We start from the raw sequence: 19492 nt of genomic DNA on the forward strand, positions 1-19492 counted from the left end.
ACAACAATGTGGGCTGGCGACGGAGAGCGAGCATCCTTGAGGGCTTGTCTGCTCTGGAGGGTCCCCGCCTGGACATCAAGTAGTGGCCATTTCATCTGAAGATACTGGAGATAGCAAACAAAATGAACATGGAAAATGAATTTAGAAAAGAAATGCGAAACAGCTACCCCAAGAGCTTTAGGATACATGAAACACAGATCAGAAACTGCAAAACTTAAAAATGTGCAAATAAAGACATCAAAAAACATGAAAGCAAGCAAATCAGAGGGACAACGACAACAGAAAGTCATGCAACGCTGACAGGTTCTTCCTTGGAGTTCATGTTCAACAGGTACATGCGTGGAGCATCAGTGTTATTAGCAATTAGTTTTGTCTTTGTATTCAAACTACATGGCCTCAGATAAAATGGTATCATTGATACTACCTCATTTGGAGAACACCAGTAAGGGAGAGGGGAGAGGGAAGAAGAGAAGAGAGACCTCTCTTCTGAAGAAATAAAGCTAATGAATTCTCAAGTCATGGATACCCTACTCAGTCATTTCATTGTTTGCAACTCTTTGCAACCCCATGGACTGTGTAGCCTTCCAGGCTCTTCTGCCCATGGAATGGAATTTTCCAGGCAAGAATACTGGTGTGGGGTGCCATTTCCTATTCCAACAGATCTTCCTGACCCAGGGATCGAACCCGAGTCTGTCTCCTACATTGGTAGGCAGGTTCTTTACTACTAGCGTCACCTGCGAAGCCAACAGACGTGCCCAAGGAGACCATCAATTCCAAATCTGCTCTTTGAACAACCTTCATTTCTAAAATGCCATCATCCTTCACCTTCAAGAAAGCTGAGTATATATGTGCAGCTGTCCTTTACTAGAAGTTACTCGAGTAAGGTGAGCATGGAATTCCTCATCCAATTCCAAAGCTTGTAAGACAAAAAGTATTTCTCCATTAAGAGACGCACAGACAGGGTGCAATGCAATTTCTACATTCACAAAAGGTCAAAGAAATTCTTAAATAACACACACCATACCACATGGAGAAAAACAAAGGTATACACCAAATGGGTCCTTCTCTATCTTTCTCTGAGACAGAAAATGAATATATGACATTAGAGCAAGAGCGCCGCTTCTGTCCAAAGTGACACCTCACCTTTCAGAGAACAACCCCTTGATCCAGCTCCCCATCATGTATATGGGGGAGGAAGGCAGCCTGTCTAGTCACAGAGATATTTAACACACATGTAAGCAACTTGCAGGCATCTGACTTTTGTTGGTGACTTTACATCAGTTTCACTTCACAAACAAGCAAAACTTAAAGACACGACGCTAAGATTTTTAACAAGGACGTCAACACTAGCCTTTGTACCTCCAAAGGTCAATTGGTGAAGGCGCCATCTTGATCGTTCCAGAGGCTAGTTTTATTACTAATTCTATAGAAACTTTTACTTAAGGAACACAGATTAAAGCTTGTCTCATGCACAGACTTCCTGCGAAGCATCATGTGTTTCCTCAGAGAACCCAGCCACATGTGAGAGGGCCAACTCACCACAGGTAAGTCAGGACAGAACGTGGCGAGGCTCTGACAGGGACGTGGGGAAGGTGGCCAGGGAATGCCAGGAGAGAAGGTGCATTTCTGAGGAAAGAGACTGAGGTGAGGAAGACTGAACAGAGGAGGTCTTGTCAAGTCAGAAGGACTCTGACAGGAAGAAAAAGGGACAGCAAAGGGAAGTCCAGAAAGAAGGAAGGGTTTGCTCCACTCCCACATGGGATGTTAAGAGCCAAAACTATCCACAAGCTTTTCCATGGATTCCTCAAATACATGACTGTTCCAGCAAGTTAAAACCAAATTTGGTGATACCTAAAGCTGGAAGACCTAACCCGGGAGCTACCTGCCAAACTGAGTTGTCATTTACCCAGCCTAGATCTAGACGGAGTTGGAGGGACTTCTGCCACTTCAGATCTTTCACCTAGAAGCCTCCTGTGGTGAGGAAATTTGGTTACTAGTTCTGGTAACTCACCACAAGACCTTCCGGTTTCTCATCTATTACTGAAGTTGTCAGCTCTAAGGGGAATGGGTGAGGGACTGTCCCAAGCACCAAGGAACTTCTAGGATTCTGGGCCCCCAGACAGGAAATGTCAGCAGGCACACCCCGCCCAGTGACCCTTTTAATTAAACCATCTCCAAACATTTGTCCGGAAGCAACATCATCCCAAATTAAGAGCCACTGAAGTAAATGTTTCCATGGTCTCCCTCAGGCCTATAACCCGAGCCAGCCGGCTATGGGAGTCTCTTCTGCCTGGTCTCACCCTTACTTCTTCCCATTCTCACTTGCCACATAAATATATGGGCCTCATTGGTCAAAACCACTCAATAGAGTCATTTCCTTGAGGCCAACCAAAATGGACATCCGCCAACACTCACCTCTTCATCACATAAAAAGCCTGTGAAGAAAAATGCCAAGCCAAGTCGCCACACACCTCCACCTCCCTCTGCCCTCAGTCGAGAGGGCTGGATTCACAGATGAGTTTCTGGCCATCTGCAAAAACTGATCTGACTGTATCCAAATACCAGCTCCCCAGATTGAGGAAATGTAGGCTTTGTTGGAGGTGACAGGCCAGCCCTAAGGACCCCACCCAAGAATGATCATACCCATAATGCAGTATTAATACAGAGACTTATAATTCTTACTTTACATAAAAGCTTCATTGTGAGCCACATCCAATCTCCGCAGGCTACCTGCACCACATATTTTTATGAGCCTACATTTCAGCGCTCCGAGCCTACAATACACATAATTTTCAATTATGTTAGGGCAGCCCAGGATCACTGCCTATATAACATTACTGGTTGGAGGAAATGAGACTCGGCCCTGCTGCCCAGAGAGAGCTAACCAGATCCAGATGGTGAGGAAGACAGCCCAGGTCCCGCCGACTCACAGCCACTCTGCAGTGACAGCCCCAACTTCCCCATCCCGCTGTAACTCGATCCCACAGAACGGCTGGGTCCCCACGAGGCTGTGCCCATCCCCTGGGCCTTGACTGGCACTCAGGCTGACGAGGTTCCTTTTTGGGGAAACAAGCATTAAGCCAGGAGTTTTTAAAGGAAGTTATTAACCTCCTGCAAAAGTGATGGGTTTCCCAGGTTCCTTCATCTTCTACAATTGGTCCTTATTAATAGGGAAAATAAATAAATAAAGAGAAGAAAAAGGAAATTAGGTACTATTATAGCCTCGAGGAAAATCTTTTCCTTCCTGGAGACATGAAACAGCAGGAAATTCTATTCTGTTGGGTCCTAAAGGAAGACCTGAAGGGGGAGTCATCTCAGACTGACGGAAGGGCTGGATCACCACGCCACGTTTTCCCAACAGTTCAACTTTGGTTTTTATATCCTTTTGGGGAAGGGAAAAAAAAAGTTCCCACCATCCCACTATAAAAACAACACTGGGCTCCAGGCTCCCTTCCTTTTGGGCTGCTCAACGTGGAAATTATGAATTGCCTACAAAAACATTAAACTTTTCAACAAACTGCAATCAAACGGGGCTGTGGGAATTCCTGCATTGAAAACTGTTGAAATGGAGTCTACTCAACTTTCATTTTGTAAAAATAAATAAATAAGTAAATAGGGCCATCTTGGCTTAAGCATTTCATCCTTTGTTTAATAATAATGTTCTGGTCATGGCCCATTAGAGTTTCCTGCTTGTCCCCCCACCCCCTAATCACATTTTATGACATATCTCAGGGAGCTTAAGTTAAGCTTTGGACTTGTGGGCAAAGTCTTGAATATATATACACACCACCAATGGCCTGAAAGGAATCAAGGTGGTTTAAAGGCTTGTTGAATTATCAGCAAAAAAAAAGAAAAAGGTACACAGCTCTAATTTCTCCTCCTCCACCCTCCCCAATAAAAAAGGAAAAGTGAAGGCAAATGGGGAAGGTCTTCGAAATCAAAAGCTACCTCCAGTATCTATGTTCCTGGTGATGAGTAGGTACTCAAGTGGGCCTGATAGGATCTGCTTCCAAAAAGGCATCCCCGTTCCCCATGAGTCCCAATTCCATGACAAAGATGGCGAGGGGAGGCTGCTTTCATCACTCCCTTCCACTGGAGGGGAACTCCCTTCCAATGGATGGGCACATGGAGACCACCCCTTAATTGTTCAAGGCAAGGTTGGCAAACTTCTTCTGCAAAGGAGTGTGTGTGTGTGCACGCACGTGCTCAGTCGTGTCCAACTCTTTGTGACCTCCTGGACTGTGGTCCTCCAGGCTCTTCTGTCCACAGAATTTTCCAGGCAAGAATACTGGAGTGGGTTGCCATTTCCTTCTCCAGGGGATCTTCCTGACCCAGGGATCGAACCTGGGTCTCTTGCATCTCTGGCATCAGCAGGCGGTTTCTTTACCACTGTACCAGCTGGGAAGCCCTGTCCTATAAAGTGCCTGATGATAAACACCTTAAAGTTTGCAGCTACACTCTGCTGTAGCTACAAAAGCCACTACAGGCAATAATACATGTATGTGTTATGTCATGGCTGTGTTCCAACAAAGCTTTGTTTACAGATGCCGACATGTGAACGTACTGTGATTTTCCTGGGTCAGGAAATATTACTCTCCTTTTGATTTTTTTCAACCATTTAAAAATAATGAAAACTGTTCTCAGCTCACAGGCTGTACAAAAGGTGGCAGGCAGGACAGCTTTCTCCTGCGGGCTGCAGTTTGCCATCCCTAGCTTAGGGGCTGAGTGTGCAGATACCTGAATCATGTCAGACGGAACACATTCCTTCACTGGGTCTTAAAGGCAGACAGTCACACGCCAGCACATAGAAAAGCACGTTCAGTGGCCCAAAAGCAACGCTATGGATGAAGCGTCACTGGCAGACTCAAGTTGGAGGGGAAAAAGCTTGGAAAAGCATCTGAGCTCTCTGGCTGTGACTCCCAGTCACAAGGTCCAACCACTAGACCACAGTCTCAACGGGAAGAACCATCCCTCCTTCCAAAATGGAAGTCTGAAAAGCCCTGAGCAATTCTGACTGGAAAAGGTCCACGTGTCCAGATGTTCTCACCCAGCTCCCGGGAGACCCTGGCGACGCATCACATGTCAGGAGTCACCACAGAAGAGCAGGGGGCAGAAATCCCGCAGGTCAGGGTGATGTACCCCGGCAGCTTTGGGATCAACTCTCGAGGTTCAGATGCTCCTCTCCTGCAGATCTTCCGTGAATCACAGTGCTGGAATTGAGCCCCTGCTGTGCCAACCCCGTCTGCCACCAATGGACAGCATCAGTCCCTGGCTCGGGCAAAATGCAGGGTTCAGCACGGGAAAGGGGCACCATGAACCTGGACAGATTATTCAATGGCGATGAAGCCAGTCTCTTTTCGGAAAACAGTCCTTCCCATAGAAGGACTATCACCCAGAAAAGGGCTTAATTTTTACATTTTGAAGTCCTTGCTCCCCTCTCCTGGCCTGATATGCATTCTTTACCTAAATACAAAAATCAGCCACAACAAAACAGCCTCATCAATCCAAGCTTTTTCTCGGTAGGGGTGCTTTTTCCTAGGAAAATCCATTTTACAAGAATTCAAATTAATTGGAAACCATCCTCATGGCAGATTTGGACTGCGAGGTCTTCCTCACTCACTAGTGCCAGAAAGCTGTACATGTTATGTTTCTTATAAAATGGAAAGTCAATACTCTGCCTAAACACCCCACACTGAGAGCACTGCCAGCCATAGCCTATCACATGCAAGTTCACTCATCCTTCCTCCCCTGTAAGGTAACTTGCTCCCACCTACCCCCTGCAGGCTCATCAGGGATCAGGCCAACTCTAAGACAAAACTTTGCTCTAGAAGGGATAAAACATGATTATGTTCTCATCAATGAACTTTACAAAAGAAAGGCTGGTGGCTCAGATGGTAAAGAGTCTGCCTGCAATGCGGGAGACCCAGGTTCAGTCCCTGGATCAGGAAGATCCCCCAGAGAAGGAAATGGCAACCCACTCCAGTATTCTTGCCAGGAGAATTCCATGGACAGAGGAGCCTGGCGGGCTACAGTCCATGGGGTCGCAGAGTCAGACACAACTGAACAACTAACACAACACACCAGAAGCCACTCATCCTAAGAGGGAAACAGGAAAACAGTGGGACAATAGTCAAATGCTAACGCTGATGGCACAGAGGAGCTGGTATTGTGAGGCTCAACCCTAACACACATCCACAAAATTAGGTCTGTTGAGGAACAGGCTCGGCTGTCACTCTCTAAACCTATTTCATTCCTCAAAACTGGAAGATGGAAAACCCAGCCACCTTCTCTCAATAAGCAATTTTGCCCTGGGGATCACGAAACCCCAATTTATCCAGCATGGTTAAAATATAAGAATCTTGTGATTAATTTCATACTCTAGCCCACCCACTGAATCATATCAGTACCAACAGGTTTCCAAAAGTCAACAGTGATCATATACACCTAACAGTGGGAACGATGTAAAACTATTTCGGAAAGCTTCAAATCCTGCAGGATCCTTGAGAGCCACCATTATAAACTTAGTTTGCTTAATGATGCAGATGCAGAGGAGATTAGGTTGCTCTGTCCTAGGTTAAAACAAAGTCTAATAATTTCTTCTTTTGAAAATCCACAGAGAACCTAAGATAGAGGTTCTATTTAAAGAGGTATTATTTGTCTATGAAGCATAAGAGCACAGAAGAAAATTCAGGAACATGTGATTTCTACTGGTTGGGAATTAACATAAGTGAGTATATACTATAGTTACCTAGGAAAAGAAAACCAAAGATCTCAGAAGGCTGGGTATATTCTGAATTTGGAAAAGGAAAAAAGCCAAAAAAAAATTCAATACGAAGATTGACTTTCTTTTTCTTTTTTTATCTCCCTACCTTTCTCAATGACATGGACATAAAGGAACTTTGAAATGTTTCCCTTAAAGTCACAACCCCATTTCTCAACATAAAAACAATATGGGGGAAAGGGCCAGGGGGCGGGGAGGGAAAGAGTGATCAAGGCATTTGGGCAAAACCATTTAAAAGCTCTAGCTCTATGGGCTAGTCGTTATAATTTTTTTAATTGAAGTATAGTTGATTCACAAGTTTGCGTTCGTTTCTGGTAAACAGCAAAGGGATTCAGTTATATATGTGTGTGTGTGTGTATTCTTTTTCAGTTATATATATATGTGTGTGTGTATTTGTATATATATCTTTTTCAGATTCTTTCCCATTATAGTTTATTATAAGATATTGAATATAGTTCCCTGTGCTATATAGTAAATCCTTATTGCTTACCTATTTTATATAAAGTAGTGTGTATCTGCGAATCCCAAACTCCTAATTTACCCCTTTCCTCCCTTCCCCTTTGGTAACCATAAATTTGTTTTCTATGTCTGTGAGTCTATTTCTGTCTCATAAATAGGTTCGTTTGTATCATTTTTCTAGATTTCATAAACAAGTGATATCATATGATATCTGTCTTTCTCTGACTCACTTCACTTAGTATGATAATCCCTAGGCAGATAAGATCCTTTAAATAAAATCCTTACAGTTAAACTTTTCACTCCGGATCATAATAACTAAAGGGTCCTAATATTAATAGTATTGCTTCACATTCAGAGAGTATTCAGAGTTCATAACCACACTCGTAACAATCCTTTGAAATAAATGATCAGGAAGTTACAACCAACATTTGACAAGGAGGGCACAAGGGCCAGCACAGCAGCCCTGGCCTGCCCAAGGTCCCTAGGTCAACTGGTAGCCTTGCAATACACAGGGTTCCAGGTCACCAAGATGTTTCAACCACATCCTGACCGATCTTTCAACTCCCCTCTACCTTCCTTGGGTTTCTTATCACCTGTGAGGCATCCTCACCTGAACTCTAACCAGGGATCAGCGTCCCAAAGGGTACAGCTAAGGGAACATCTCATGGTGTCCCCAAAGGGATAAACGAACCTCCACCATTTACCATCTTTCTTCTCCCCCATAGGTCGCTGGGCAAACGTTCAATTATATTCCTCTAAGGCCACCAAAAAATTATTTCTACAAGAGTTCCTGAGGACACAGATAGTAATGGAGAAACAAAGCTAAACAAGCAAATAAATAAGAAACAAACAAAATCCAATAACCAAAATTTGGGATTGCCTGCTTTGAATCTCTCCAACTATTCAACTTAGGACCCTAAGATATTTTTGCACTTAGCAACAGTGGTTTTGCAGAGAGGTTATGGGCTAGCAGCTCATGGAAGTACAAGTAGCTCATGGAAGCACAAAGCTGTCACCAGGACCTCCTTCTCAAACCCAGATGGGCCCCTGGGGCTGAGACAAGGCCTCCCTTCCACTTTCCAGAAAATCAATCTGAAAATTATGACTGTGTGCCCCTAGGATTCGCACGTTGGGATAAAGTCTGGAAACCTACTTTCCAGATCCAGCTCTGCCGCTAGTTGGGCCATCATTCCAATTTCACTTCTTCACTGGGCAACCTCTTCCCCACTCTGGGCCTAAGTCTATGGCAGGAAATTGAGGAACATGACCCCCAAAATCCCTTCTGCTCTAACACGTGGATTCCTGCAGCATTCACAAAGCACATGCTCAGTGTACGATGTGGACTACATATTCTAAGGCCTAGAAAAGCTGTCTAAGACCCAGCCAATGAAACAAGAAGGTAATGAGCGGTACAAGGGTGAACACAAGAAAGGTAAGTAGAAACATCATGAAAAAAGATTTAGTTCTTGATGGTGACATGGTCCCTGGTTCATGAACCATGATGGTTTGTTTAGAGACTTTTCTCCTCACCCACTCCAGACCTGCTTAATCAAACCATTTGGGAGCGGACCCAGGAGTCTGTATTTTCATTTTCCCAACTTGCCAAGTGACTCTGGGGATCAGTCATTAGCATAAATTACCAGTGCTGTACAGTGTCGATAAAGAGCTCGCTAAGCATATGCAGATTCCACCTTCCCTTCCAAAGACTCTTTTCAACATCTAAAATGATTGTCACTACATCCTTTTTAAGCGGTCAAAGCAGATAATCTCCAAATCCGTTTTAAAAGAAAGTGAGGTAGAGAGAAATTAAGTGACTTCATCATGCACGTACTAGGGATTCTGAACCAGAATGTAACGTTTGGGTATTTTCAGGCCAGAACTCAAAATGAGACTTGAGTAGAATGGGCAATGAATGGGTGACCTCCAGGGGAGGGCAGAAAAAATGCATAGAGGGGAAAAGGGGTACAGCCCCCACTTCTACAGAGACCAGCAGGAAACCAGCCTCAGAGAGACAGGGTATCACTCTGTCAGGACCAGAAGTCCCCACCAAGACTGGCTATGTTGCAGTCTTCAACCAGCTTCAAGATTGAGTTCCCCACGAAAGAGCTATGGGTTCCAAGAAATGTCAGCCCTGCTATAAGTACTCAAGTCTCTGAGCCATGGGTCAGAGGACATGAAGCCACTGGAAAAACATGAGAGGAGAAGCCCTGGTCCTCAGACTCCAGGTCGCCTAAGTCTTCAGCATCAAGACAGGCAGTCGCAGCTCATTCCCTACAGCCTCCAGATGGTGGCTGACAAACAACAATGGCTCGCATGTCAATGTAGGAACCTCACACTGAGAGAAAAACTAGAAACGACCTACCTTTAGACAGAGAAACATTTAGTCTTCTCAATTGCAAGTCACCACATTTTTTATTACTGTTTCTTATAAAAAGGCCAAGTAGTCCTGTTGGTTGGAATGTCCTGGTTACTGCCTGTTCCCTTACAAGCACGATGTGGATGCAGGCACAAGACCAGGAAAATAAGTTGGAAGTCCCATACTTGGGACCCAGAGCAGATCAGGGTCCTAGTATGGGCATCAGGGGAGCTCAGAATATGGAGCACACTGGGATAAAAGCGTGCACCAAGCCTCAGCTGATGGATGGATAAGTAAAATGTGGTATATCCATACAATGGAATATTAGTTGGCAACAAAAAGGAATAAATACTGATTCATGCTACAACATGGATGACCCTTGAAAACATGCTAACCTAAAGAAGGCAGACAAAAAATGTCACATATGGTACGATTCCTTCTATATGAACTATCTAGAATAGGCAAATCCATAGGGACAGAGAGTAAATTAGTGACTGTCAGGCAGTACAGGTATACAAGTTAAGGGGGTGACTACTAGTGGGTACAGAGTTTCTTTTCAGGGCAAAGAGAATGTTCTGGAAATAGTGATGACACTGGCACAGTCTCGAGAACACACTAAAACCCACTCAACTGTATACTTTAAATGAGTAAATTTTACAGTATATGAATTAGATCTCAATTTTTCTAATTACAAAAAAAAAAAGTACCAAGTCTCTTGACAGTTTTCACATTCATTTCAGAGACCAGTGGGGCAGGAGAGAACAGATCCATTCACACAGACTCCAACCAGAATGCCTAAGAATGAACTGAAAAACAGGTGAGTCTACTCTTAAAAAAAAAAAAACAAAAATCCTATCTTCCAAAATTCTGTGGGACTCACAATTTCCAAATGTGATTTTGGCTGGTGTCAAATCTTTGCAGAGGGACTGTTACAATGGCAGGTGAACAAGGCTCCGTGAGACCTGCATCACCCTGGATTAGAACAGCCTGGGCGAGAAGAACAGAACTGTGTGCTGCTTCAAGGCTTGTGGCTAAAATCAAACAGAGCAGAGCAACCGAGTCAACAGAACCACAGGGAGTTCGGAGACCTGAATCCTGCCGTCTATGCTCCACTTTCCCCGATGAGGCAGGTCATTGAGGCTCCACACCTCAATTTCTTCAACTAAAAAATGGGCATGGAATTGCCTGCCTAAAATCTCCTGACGGACTTCCTCACCAGCTTTCAGAACTCAAAGGATAAATGGTGTAAATCAAGTATAAGAGTTAACTATAAAATTCGAGAGTTAAGATTCGTTATTTTTTCCCCTACCTGCACTAGGGATTTAAAAGTCAAAAGTTACAGGTCTACCGTGGAAACTGTTAGAGACATAGCCATCAAATGACCCTTGAGAGGTAGGAAGCCAGAGAGTAACAGGGTCTTGGTGACCTGGAAGGGTTATTTTAAACGCATGCATGATCAGATCACAGCAGATATTAAAATGAAAAATGCTGAAAAATTCCTTCCTTTCTCCCTGGCCGAGAGCTCTTAAGACTTGGGTTTTTCTGATTAGGGCCTTCTCCCTATAATTCCACATTTCTTGACGACGAGAACATCGAAAGTCCTGGCAACCAATAAGCAACCAATTAAAGTGCTTTAGTCAAGTTCACATAGGAACCAAACGCAAGACAGGCCTCCACTCCCATCCTCAAACTCCAACCGAAACCCTAAAGCAGCCTGTTTCCTTTTTATTTTTTCCCCCCTCTTGTCACACTTGAAAGAGGTCGGTGGCTCCAGCAAGGTCTCCCTGTCCGAATTTTTATTGTGCAATTCTAGCTGTGACAAGCATGTGGAGATGCTTCGTAACGCGACACCCAGGGAGCCGAAAGGTCAAGCAACGGCGCTGGTTTGTTTCGCAGGGGGAGGAACGAACCCCCCAGCCAGGGAGGGGAAGATTTAGTGAGGCTGACCTTCTGGAGGCCCCCCGACCCCCCTGCACACAAGTCTTGCTGCCTCAGCCAGAAGCGGCCTGCCACTCAAGTATCATCTTGCTGTAACAAATTACTCCTAACCCAGGATTACGGCTCTTTCCAGATCCCTCCTAGAGAGCAAGGAAATAAACATTCTCTCCCAGGACTCAGCCCCAGTTGTTTCTCCTGTTGGTAATCCCCGTCTCCATTTGCTGCTCCTACAAGCCCGCGTCTGGGAGGTCTGCGAGACCATTCCGGCCCACTCTCCTTTCAGACACCGGCTGAATGTCTCAATTGTCCATCAAGCGCGGCGAAAGATGAAGGCAGGCTTTCTGTCCGGAGGAGCCTCACACAATAGTTCCCTTTGCCCACACACTTCTCGTCCGCCGGCAGACTCCACTGGCCGGAGCCCAGTCACTCAGGGAAGTCCACACCCCACATTCTTTCCCTCACGTTCCTCACACGGACGAGTGAGGACAGGTCGCCATCAAGCCACTCGGCTCAGCTCTGCAGCATCTCGGAGAAAGACGCGGGGCTGCTCCCACCCCTGGGGACAGCATACCACTGGGGGGTAGGTTCAATATGGGGGGTAGGGGGAGAAAGATCTAGAAGGAAGAGGCAGGAGAGTAGGCCTCAGGCAGGAGAAACTGTCTCCGATCCCAGCCCGTGGCTTCCTCTAACAAACCACCAGGAGGTATTTTGAGGGCAATCACCTCATTTGGGGAAGGAAATACAGTTGTCCGCTTGCAGAGGCTCCCGTGGGACACCAGGACAGTCCAGTCACTAGGGACATGGCGAACTGTTGTGTGTTTTTAACTGTATACAGAGAAAGACCAGAACATGCCAAGAGGCAGAGAGAGCAGAACAATGGATGTTATAATCAAAGTGGGTGATTGGAAGAGACAGGATCTCAGGGTTGTTTGACAGGGACTTTCTCCCTGGAGAGACACAAGGGCTGACACACTCTGAGCTGGGAGAGAAACTTTCTAAAATAACCCAAAGGCACTGAAGGGACAGACATACCTCCATCAAAACTTCAGACAACAACAGAGAAAGATAAGTACCATGTGATACCATTTCTATGTGGAATATTAAAAAAAAAAAAAATGACACAAATGTACTTATCCACCAAACTGAAACAGACTTTGAAAACAAACTTAATGGTTACCAAAGGAGGAAGGCAGGAGGAGAGATAAATTAGGAGTTTGGGATTAACATATACACGCTGCTGTATATAAAAATACAGCATCAACAAGGACCTACTGTATATAGCACAGGAAACTATTCAGTATTCCATAATAACCTATATGGGAAAAGAATCTGAAAAAGAATGGATATGTAAACCTGTAACGGAATCACTCTGCCTTACACTTGAAACTAACACAACACTGTAAATCAATGATAAGATTAAAAACTAAATTGTGAAAAGAATCCAGACAACAAAACAAATTCTTGTTCCAAGGCAAAGAAATGGAGTTAGGTGACAGAAGTCATTCTGAATTGAGCGCCACCTTCACCCTCCCACATGTAAGCCCAAGTCGACCACCTCCCCTTGCTCAACTGGGCCAGTGTGCCATCTCTAAACCAACTTGTTCTTTGCTTTTGTGGTTTTAGGCTTTAAAAGAACTTGGCTGGGGAAGGAGCAGTAACGATCTAAGCTAACCACTTAGCTCATTAGTATGTCATCTGGACAGGCAAAATCAATTCCAACAGCATCAAGTTTGGTTATTCCCTCCCCCAAAGGTCTGCACTATTAATAGCAAGAAAGTTTCCCAGGCTTCAGTTTATTTGTAATCCCAACCAGCCCTGACCACAGAACCTGGCCATCTCCAGTTTTGAGAGCTCCCAGAAATCTGGGAGAAGAAACTTCGGGTCTCAGTCTTTTTGACAGCAGCGCAAAGATGTGGGAGGCAGCTGAACTTAAGAGATTTCAGGTCAAAGAGGGCTTCATCTCCGAAAAAGGGCTGGGTAGCCATGGCGAGGAACTAAGTACTGTCTCTCTAGCCATCTAACAGCGTCTGTGTGCTCTCTTCTAGCCTGAGCTGACCCTAGGGACAGAGGTCACCACTCTTTCTCCCCATTGTGGAGTCAGCTGACAGAAGCTTCCAGAAGAAGCAGTCTGGTTCAAAACAAACCTAAAACCTCACTAACTCAGACCAGCAGAGAGCTGGAATGCCTGGTTTCAAATCCAGGATCTGCAGCTTAGTACTTTTAGGATCTTGGACAAATGGCTTCACCTCTCTCAGCTTCCCAACTCCCGCCTGCAGAGTGAGGATAATAACATGGGAACAGCAAGAGTACCTCCCTCTTAGGCTGGGTATGAATGGTCATGTACCACAATAAACTACACCTTCCTGATGTATGTGATAGAAGGCCAGTGAGGTTTGAGTCCATGGAGCGAGCAATCTCACTGCAGGGAGTAAAAGAGAAGCGAGTTCTGTGCAATAAATGCAGGAAGTCAACAGAGAGGCCGGCCGCGTTGGAAGCGTGACCAACAGACCAGCTGATAATGACATGCCATTACTGTCCACACGCAAACGGGAAAGTAAGAAATTGTTCATTCGAGTATTTAAAATATATCCCTCTTCCTGTCTTTATGTACCCTGGCAAAGGGCTTTGCCTTGAGAATTCCACTGCGCTGTCTCAATCACCCGACGCCCAAATGAGCGGAAGCCAAGTTCACGAGGCCCCGCTGAGTGTCTCCTCGGGTACAGGTGACTCTCCAGTCATCCACCTGAAAGGCCTACGGGAGTCCACCCAGCTCGCTCTGCAGACACGGGGGTCACCAAGTGAATCATACGATGCCACAATTGAAGAGGAAAACACGAATCCAGCAAATTCTCCTGAGTGACAGTCCACATCATGCCTTTAATGTCAAAGGACCCCAGGAGCCTTGTTCTTGCCTCCACTAAGTCCCCTTGCTCCCTTTCCTCTGGACCATTGAGCCCCCATGGGGTTCATCGAATCTACTACTGTGAGGACTTACAGCAGCAAAACTTTAGGGGTCATGGGGGCTGCGTGCACTCAGGCCAAGTTCCTAGATCACATCCAGAAGCAGCTCAGACCCGGGTTCAAACCCCAGCTCTGTAACTCCATTCAACTCACCAGAGTATGCACAGAGTGCCCCATATGGGCCAAGTGCTGACACTCAAAGAAAATTTGAGTTCTTTAAAAACAGATATCGAAGCAAACCATCTAAGTAGGGTGAGCCTGGGCAAATCATTTCACTACTCTGAGCATTAGTTTTCTCATCTGTAAAATGGGAATATACACAAAAGCCATCTCCCACGTTCTCGTGAGGATCAAACGCTTGGCACAGTGCCTGGCGTGTGGCACGTGTTTAGTAAATGCTATTATATCATTAGCAAGCAATAATATTGCTATTAACATGATCAGTATCAACAGAATAAAACCCCTGGAGCTATTGCACAATTCTAAACCATCCAAAAAAGTAAATCCTCAGATACTATCTTAAGCTTAAAGGGAAATGAACACTTAGTTCGAAGTAAAGCAAAGTGACCGAAAACACCCCTATTTAACCAGTCTCACCTCTCCAGATTATTCCCATCCCATCCTTCAATTCATTCACTCCCAGCCTTCTGGTCAAGTGGAATTTTCCTGTTACCGCGTTTGGTCTTCTGCATGTCTGGTCTCCAACCGGGTACACCAAAGCTCAGCTGCAGGCCTGGTGTTCTAAGCCACTGCATCTCTTCCCTCTAACTGACCCTCAGACTTAAAGAGAGTTCTTAAATGTCTGCAACCCCAGCAGAACTCTGATTCTTCCCTTTCATGGTCTGCAAACAGCAGACATATAAGGCACAAGCTGGCCCAGAGAACAGGGGGCTGCAATGCACTAGGTCAGACCCAGCAGCTGCTGCCCCAGGGCTACCAAGAAACCACACGAAATCATCATCCAAAAGACGTTTTACAATGTGCATATGAAAGAAAGATGACAAAGGGAAAAAACAAGTCTCAAAAAAAAACCCAAAAAACCTATCGCTTTTCTCCCAGGCCACGTCTTGATTTTTGTGTTTTCCTCCTCTATCTTTCTTTGGAGATGTCAGTAAGATTTACAACCTTGTCCATTAAAAAATTGCCTAAAGAAGGGGTACCCCGTGGGGAAAGGGAAATTTGAAGACCTCCCTGGTGCCTCTGGCTCACCACAGTTGGGCAGAAAAACAAGATCAGCCATGGGCACCCTGGTTCAGTCCAAAGACCAGAGTGGATTTCCTCCTGAGCTCACCATGTACTTTGAGAATGGTCAGAGCAAAAGTCCAGGCTGTAAACGAGCCGAGTGAGATATGAAGATGTCCAGAACAAACACGGGGAATTAAGTTTTAGGTGCAGTTTATAAAGAGTGGGAAGTGGAACCAATTCTGGTGCAGGAATCCCAGTAGTAACAAGTGCTCAGTTGTGTCCAACTCTTTGCAGTCCCATGGACTGTAGCTTGCCAGGCTCCTTTGTCCATGGGATTATCCAGAAAGAATAATAGAATGGGTGGCCATTTCCTACTCGAGAGGATCTTCCCACCCAGGGATTGAACCCACGTCTTTTGCGTCTATTGCATTGGGAAGCAGATACTTAACACTAGTGCGACGCGGGAAGCCCAAGGGAATCCCAGACCACCACTCAGACCCTCAGAGACTTTGGGCAGGACACCTAACTTCTCTGAGCTCCAGTTTTCTCATCTATAAAATGGGAGATACAACAGCTCTTTCGATCAGAGATGCTGTCAAATCAGGACTGCATGTGGTGGCACCCAGGAGATGATTAAGTGCTCAAGAAACAAATGGCAGCTCCATGACCATGATTGTTACTATGAAGCTGACGTTTGTCACACCTGGGGATTTTGGAGATACGTCAGGAATGCTTTTTTCACTCTTATCATCCAACACTACAGTTCGTCATCAGAAATTCACTCTCTAAGAGGTAGAAATAAACAGGGAAGATGTGTGATAGGCAAAATGAAAAGAAAGCAGTAAGTCAGGAGAAATCATCTCCCATTTGTGTTCTTACTACAGGAAATGCCCTCCATCAAGTCCTTTACCCAGTTTTTCAGATAAGTTTTCAGGAAACCGAGCTGGGAGAGCCCAGGCAACCAGCCCAAGGTCACAGGATTTGGAAGTGAGGGTCAGGAGCGCAGGAAACACGTGTGTCTCTCTGTGCCCCTGTGCCAAGCGCGCACGGTCTCTTTAAGCCTCATTTAACATTCGACAAATATTTATTGATGCCGGAGCCGGGCATTACGCTGGGTGCCAGAGACAGAAGAGAAAGATCCGCAGGGCCTGAGAGTCAAGTGACCTGGGTGTAAAATCCTAGCTCTCACCCAACCTGCTGTGTGAAGGTGAGTGGAGATTTCAGCTCCCCTGACCCCCAGTTACTGCAAAATAATTTCCCTCATCCACCTCCCTCATGGGGTGAATGTAAAGATTCCCCTAAACCAGGATCTAGCTGCCCGGCAGTTTCTAGCCGAGCTTCAGGGTTCAAATCAAGATCGGTTCCCTGGGATGTGTGCGTGGATGCTCAACCGGGAGGGGATGTGTGCATACTTACAGCTGATTCACTGTTATATAGCAGAAACCAACCCAACCTTCTAAAGAAATTATCCTCTAATTGAAAATAAATTTAAAAATAAAATAAAAAGATTAGCTCCCTTCCTTCTTTCCCCACAATCCCCTCCCATCTCCCCAGACAAGCCCTGGTTAATATAGCCTATAAAATAAAGATAATAGTAAGGTATCTGAAAAGCACTTAGACTGTAAAATATCATATCAAATGTTATAAAAGCAATATTGTTACTAAAGGAATGGACCAGCCCTGCATCCACTGGCCTCACTGCCACTGCAGAGTTGCAGCAAAGCACCTTGCCATCAGGTGAAGCCAAGCCAGTCCTCCGGCCCTGGAGGAGAGGGAGGAGGGAGGGGGGAGGAGGGAGGAGGGAGGGGGGCGAGGAGCGGGCAAAAGGGAGCTGAGCTGTACAGGATGCTCGCATTTCCAGGCAGGAAAGAGAAGCACAAAGCAGGAGGACCAGACTGGATCCACACGTAGCGAGGGGCAGGAAAGGTAGCGGGTGTCTGCATGCTTCTTTTCAGCTGGCTCGCCATCTGCCTGGCAGCCACTCCATCCATCTCCCCAGCCCTGTATCAGTCAAAAGAGCCTTCCAGGCCCCTCCCGTAGGCTAGGCACGTTCTGGGTGAACAGAACCCTCAGGTGACGTGGTATGGTGGCGTGGCTGCCCTCCAAACTCATTATCTTCAGACCCCAAAGAATCATTAGTTACAAGAACACACAATACACATACTAACTTCTAAAAAGCTCAACCCGAGGGCCACAGCACTTCCCAGTATTTTAAGAGGCATCCTTCCACTCACCACCTATTACTGCTGCTTTTAAAGAAGGGCAAAGGTGACATTTCCGCCTGTCACTGGCTCAAAGGTCACAACAAAGAAGCCAAGAGAGTGCTTTTGGGTTGTCAAGTCTGTAACATAACGTCAACCTGCCTCCCCCGATGCCAGCCACAGTAAAACCATCAAATACGGCAGTGGTTTACTTTTCGTTAAGGGGCAAGGTGTCAAGCCCAGCTGAAATCCACATTTAAAAAAAAAAAAAAATGTTGGCTGCTCATGTGATCATGTGCATCCCTGAAAAATCAATATAGCCAAAACACTCATCTATTTACCACTTTGAAAAAGAAAAAGCAACCACCTTTCATAATGCTTTTTCTCTAAATAGTGGGATTACGGACCATTCTTTCTGCTTGCTTTAGATTTTCTAACACGCCATTTTACTCCTTAAGAACATGTTAAAGAAAACCTATTTTCCAGTAAACTAGCAGATAGTTACAACTTACGCAGGACATAAAAGGTCAAAGGGGCCACCGTGTCTGGTGTCATTCAAATTGGTCATGTTCGCTGGGGTCAAGTCACTGTGTCGCCTCCCCATAAGGAAGCGATAAAACGGGCCCCAAAAACCACCAGGGAACCCGTCCGCTAAACCGGAGACACAGTCTGGCATCGTTCCCCCTGGAGCCTCCTGAGGACTTCTTCAAAGGTGCCTCAGACACAGGGAGAACCCCATTTTGGGTTTCACGTGCTCTGTCCCACTGGCCCCAGAAACCCACTCCCACTCCCGCGTCACGTCTGGACGCGGCTCAGACTGCCACCCGCACACCCACAATAACTGTACTCCGCTTCCTGGTTCTCATGGCTGCCTCCCAAGGTCACGTCCTGCGCACCTCTCTCCTGCTCCAGCACTGCAGCTGGCGAGGGTGAGGCGCTCAGCAAGTGAAAGAAACAGAAAGAAACTGGGCTGTCCACGCCAGCAAGGCTCTCACAAAGGACTCGGGGTAAAGCCTACAGGGCTGGCTGAGCGCCTTCCACCCATTCTCAACACTGACTCATCGAGGACCTCATCCCAGCCTAAAGGACATTTTCAACGCCTAAAGCACAGAGAGAATGCAGCAGAGAATAGCAGGGCCACATACCCAGAGAGGGAATTTAATCTTCTCCCACATCTTCAGGGAGGCTAATCTTTATTGAGCACCTGCTACATGCCAGACCCTGGTCAAACGCTTGCCATAGGTCATGGAATCTTCACCATCATGATGTAAATGTACTTGTTTCCTCAGCAGTGATGGGAGATGAACTGGGGGATACGAATCCAATTTCTCAAGGCCTCTTAGAGACCAGCAGTTTCCCCATCACCCAGCACTGGGCTTGCTCCACAATTATGTGTCGATGGCCCCGATGCCACATGACTCAGCTCCCTCCAGCCCTCTTCAATATGCTACAAAAGCCTGGTTTGCAAAGAAGATGCATTTTTAACGTGTAAAGGTTTCCACTGAACCTCTCTGAACCTCAATTTTCTCATCTCTAAAATGAACATAAGCTGTGCTTACAAGCTGCTATGAGAAGTAAATAAGACACAATTAATAGACACCAGCAAGGAAT

At 45.8% G+C, this 19492-nt stretch overlaps 1 protein-coding gene across 34 annotated transcripts in view; it reads right to left on the bottom strand.

The window, feature by feature from the left end:
- TCF7L2 (transcription factor 7 like 2) overlaps positions 1–19492 on the bottom strand; it is a 199209-nt gene that overhangs the window by 120981 nt on the left and 58736 nt on the right. For all 34 annotated transcript variants that reach the window (XM_043475390.1, XM_043475389.1, XM_043475393.1 and 31 more), the window contains one exon: positions 3–104. In XM_043475390.1, coding sequence (XP_043331325.1) covers positions 3–104 — 102 coding nt within the window. The remainder of the gene's footprint in view (positions 1–2; positions 105–19492) is intronic.

Source organism: Cervus canadensis, chromosome 8 (genome assembly GCF_019320065.1).
Source record: "Cervus canadensis isolate Bull #8, Minnesota chromosome 8, ASM1932006v1, whole genome shotgun sequence".
Lineage (NCBI taxonomy): Eukaryota > Metazoa > Chordata > Mammalia > Artiodactyla > Cervidae > Cervus > Cervus canadensis.